We start from the raw sequence: 3,417 nt of genomic DNA, 5'->3' as shown, positions 1-3,417 counted from the left end.
CAGCGGGCGGCTCGCCGACCCTCTGCTTGTCCGCAGGCCGAGGGCTGGCTGCACCGGCAGGCCCGGGAGGAGGGCTGGAGCAGAGCGGCCAGGCTGCAGGGCAGGAGCACCCGGGAAGGGCTGATAGGGCTGCTGCAGGAGGGGAGCGCGGCCGTGCTGGTGGAGGTGAGTGCCCCCTGCGCCCTGGAGGGGTGCTCGAGCGCCGGGGAGGTGGTTGGGCTTCGACCCACAGTGCCCACAGTGCGGGCTCGTTCTGCCCACAGCGCCGGGCTGGTGTGTGAAGTGGGACCCCTAAGGGGAAGGCCCGACCTGACGGCTCCCCGGAACTGCTAGCTCTTTTGTTTGTTTAATAATAACGATAGTGTGTTTTTACATCATTTTGTGCCTTGTGCCTTTTCCATCTCAGTTGTCAACCCTGTGGGCTTCCCATCACCAGATCACCCTGTGTGCTATCGCCTCCCCCCCATTTTTGATCCCATTCCCCACTCTGCCCCCATAAAATGTCACTGGTATGTAGCTGTTCGTCATTGTCATTATTTTCTCATCTGTCCATTAAATTCCTGCTATGAGTGAAACCATCCGGTGTTTTTCCTTTTCTTTCTGGCTTATCTCACTGAGCATGATCTTTTCCAGCTCCACCCAAGTTGCTGCAAAATTCATGTGTTTTTCTTTTTGGCTGCTGAGCAATACTCCACTGTGTATATGTACCTCATCTTTTAAATCCAGTCATCCATTTTTGGGCATGTTTCCATGCCCAGAAAACATGTTTCCATGTCTTTCCAGTTGTAAACAAAGCAGCAGTAAACATGGGGCGCAGGTATCTTTTTGAATCAGTGTTTTTGTGTCTTTGGGTAGATCCCTAGGAGTGGGATTGCTGGGTCGTAGGGAAGCCCCATGTGTAGCAGTTTGAGGAACCTCCACACAGATTTCCATAGTGGTAGTACTAGTTTGCATTCCTCCCAAGCAGTGCAGGAGAGTGAGTTCCTTTTTCTCCACATCCTCGCCAACATTTGTTGTTGCTAGTTGTTTGAAGATGTGCCATTCTCACGCGGGTGAGGTGGTATCTCATTGTGGTTTTAATTGTCATCTTCCTTATGACAAGTGATGGTGAACATTTTTCGTATGCTTGTTGGCCATCTGAAACAGCTAGATTTTAAACTAGGGCAGTTGACAAGTAAGGAGAAGCGGTTTCAGAGGAGACTTGGGGACAGCTGGTGAAGAATCAGGTGCGGATGGGTTTCCAGTGAGAGAAGCACCCGAGAGCAGGTGTGTGGAGCTGGAGAACCGCTGAAGAACCGGGGCCTTGGGGATGTCTCACTCACACAGCACCACCTTTGGGCTTCCAGCAGGTTTGGGCTTCCAGCTGGGGGAGAAACCAGCCTTAAAATCCCGCTCCTTTGTTCCTTAGTCTGCCACTCTGTCAGAGCCTTGGTTTACTCTCCCCCTTGAGGCAGCTTTAGGAACTGGCGGTAACCAGCCTATACAGCAGTTTCATTTATTCCCACAGGTAAACTGTGAGACAGATTTTGTTTCCAAGAATTTAAAATTCCAACAGTTGGTTCAACAAGTTGCCCTTGGAACTATGTTGCATTGTCAGAACCTCAAGGATCAACTCTGCACTTACAGGAAGGTGAGTTCTGGGCTTTCCTCCAACATGTAGGGTTTGTTTCTCTCTCTGGGACTTTTTTTTAAGACTGACTTATTTATGCACACAAGAACTGGGGTACCAACCAGAGGTGTGGGAAGTGAGAGGTGTGGGGAGCAGAAGAGGCAGATTGACTGAAGCCCACTGCTCATGGGCGCAGCGGGGAGACCGAGGGGGTCTGCTGCACCCTGGGGGTCCCTCCCTGGCTGGGGATGGGACTCGGGCCCCAAGGTGCTGTGTCTAACCCGTTGTGCCCCCAGGGAGGGCCCCTCCTAGGGACTTTGCCGTTTGACTCTTCCAGGCATCTAGGTGTCTTACTCCTTTATGTCGTGCGCGCAGCTGTTCTCTTTGGAGAGGAGAGTCTTCCTCCTGCTGTTCTCTTCCCTTATTTTGCTTCATTTAAATTTTTGTGTTAAAAAACAAGCCCATAGAACTGTTACTAGTGCTTATTTATTACATTCCTACTCCTGTATTGTCTATCTCGCCCATAGAATGTAAGTGCGTGAGACAGGGAATTTGCGTCTCTGCTGCTGTGAGTGGTAACGCGGAGTGGGCTGACCGACTTGGGTGGGGCCCAGCAAAGCCGTTTGGAATGAATGAGTGAGGGCTGCCTCAAGATTATTTTTCTAGCTCTTACCATTTCTTTTGCACGTATTAGCTTTATTAGTCAGCATTCTACTGTCAGGATGCGACTTCCTTTTTGTCCCTTTGTTTAGTGACTGATTGAGTACCAGCATTGACTTCTGGATTCTAGCTTTATGCCGTAGTTTGTAGTCCGTAATGTAGTAATTACTCATTTTGCTGCTCAGATCCGCCTCTGCAAGGTGGCTCTCCTGGCCTTTTGCTGAAGCCTCCTTATTTTCTGAATACTTTCTTTTTGGCATAATTAAACTATTTTGGGTTAAGGCACAGGGGTCCAGCCCTCAGCTGAGTCAAGGGAGCTGAATGTTGTTCTCATTCTGCATGTGGCAGGGTGATGGGGCCACTTACATGAGGGAAAGAAAATGCACTCTGGACCCTGCTGGGGCTAGAACTCACGCCACACTGGCTGCCAATAGCTTCATAGTGCTGCACATGAGTCCCTTGAGCGCCAGGGAGGCTGGTGAGCACCGTCGTGCACATGTAGTCTTGTACAGGTAAAGGGTACTGTCACGGCTGATTACAGCATCTCAGGGCAAAAGTATATGTAATCTTGTTAGCTGGTGTACAGATCTTTGAGGTTTGAACTTGTACCTGTTTTTATTCCTATCAATAGTTTACAAACCTAGATTTAACATTTTACGATTGTATGATTGTATTTGGTTCCCTAGGGGTTAAGTGTCGGCACTATCACCTATATGGCCTGAATTTGCAAACTGGGGATGGCCCAGCAGACCTCTCCTGTCTCCCCGCTGCCCCCCTCAGCAGTATATTTCAGTCAGTTGGCCTGTTCTGCCCCCCACTCTGTCTCTGTGAATCCCCTTACCCCTACACCTCTGGGCAACACCTTAGTTCTTCTATGCAAAAAAAAAAAAACAACAAAAAAAACCCCCTAGCAGTTAAGAAAAAATGAAAACACACATTAAAAAAAGATATACTGGTTTTATGGGCCCTCCTTGGTGGTGCAGTGGGTTAGGACGCAGACAGCACTGCAAGCCAGCTGCAGTGCAAGTTTGATTCCCTGGTCAGGGAGGTCCTGACCCACATGGCGCGGCAGACCTCTCCTGACCCACCCGCTGCCCCCCTCAACAGTGTGCTTCATCAGTCTGCTCCCCACTCTTGTCTCTGGTGAA

General features: G+C 49.9%; 1 protein-coding gene across 1 annotated transcript in view; it reads left to right on the top strand.

Annotated features, from left to right (window-relative positions):
• Positions 1-3,417, top strand: part of TSFM (Ts translation elongation factor, mitochondrial) — a 7,810-nt gene that overhangs the window by 1,904 nt on the left and 2,489 nt on the right. The window contains exons 2-3 of the mRNA XM_012732273.1: positions 4-165; positions 1,508-1,630. Coding sequence (XP_012587727.1) covers positions 4-165; positions 1,508-1,630 — 285 coding nt within the window. The remainder of the gene's footprint in view (positions 1-3; positions 166-1,507; positions 1,631-3,417) is intronic.

Source organism: Condylura cristata, unplaced genomic scaffold (assembly GCF_000260355.1).
Source record: "Condylura cristata isolate star-nosed mole 26May11 unplaced genomic scaffold, ConCri1.0 scaffold00034, whole genome shotgun sequence".
NCBI lineage: Eukaryota > Metazoa > Chordata > Mammalia > Eulipotyphla > Talpidae > Condylura > Condylura cristata.
The sequence above is the reverse complement of the archived record's forward strand: the minus strand, read 5'-3'. Positions and strand labels throughout refer to the sequence as shown.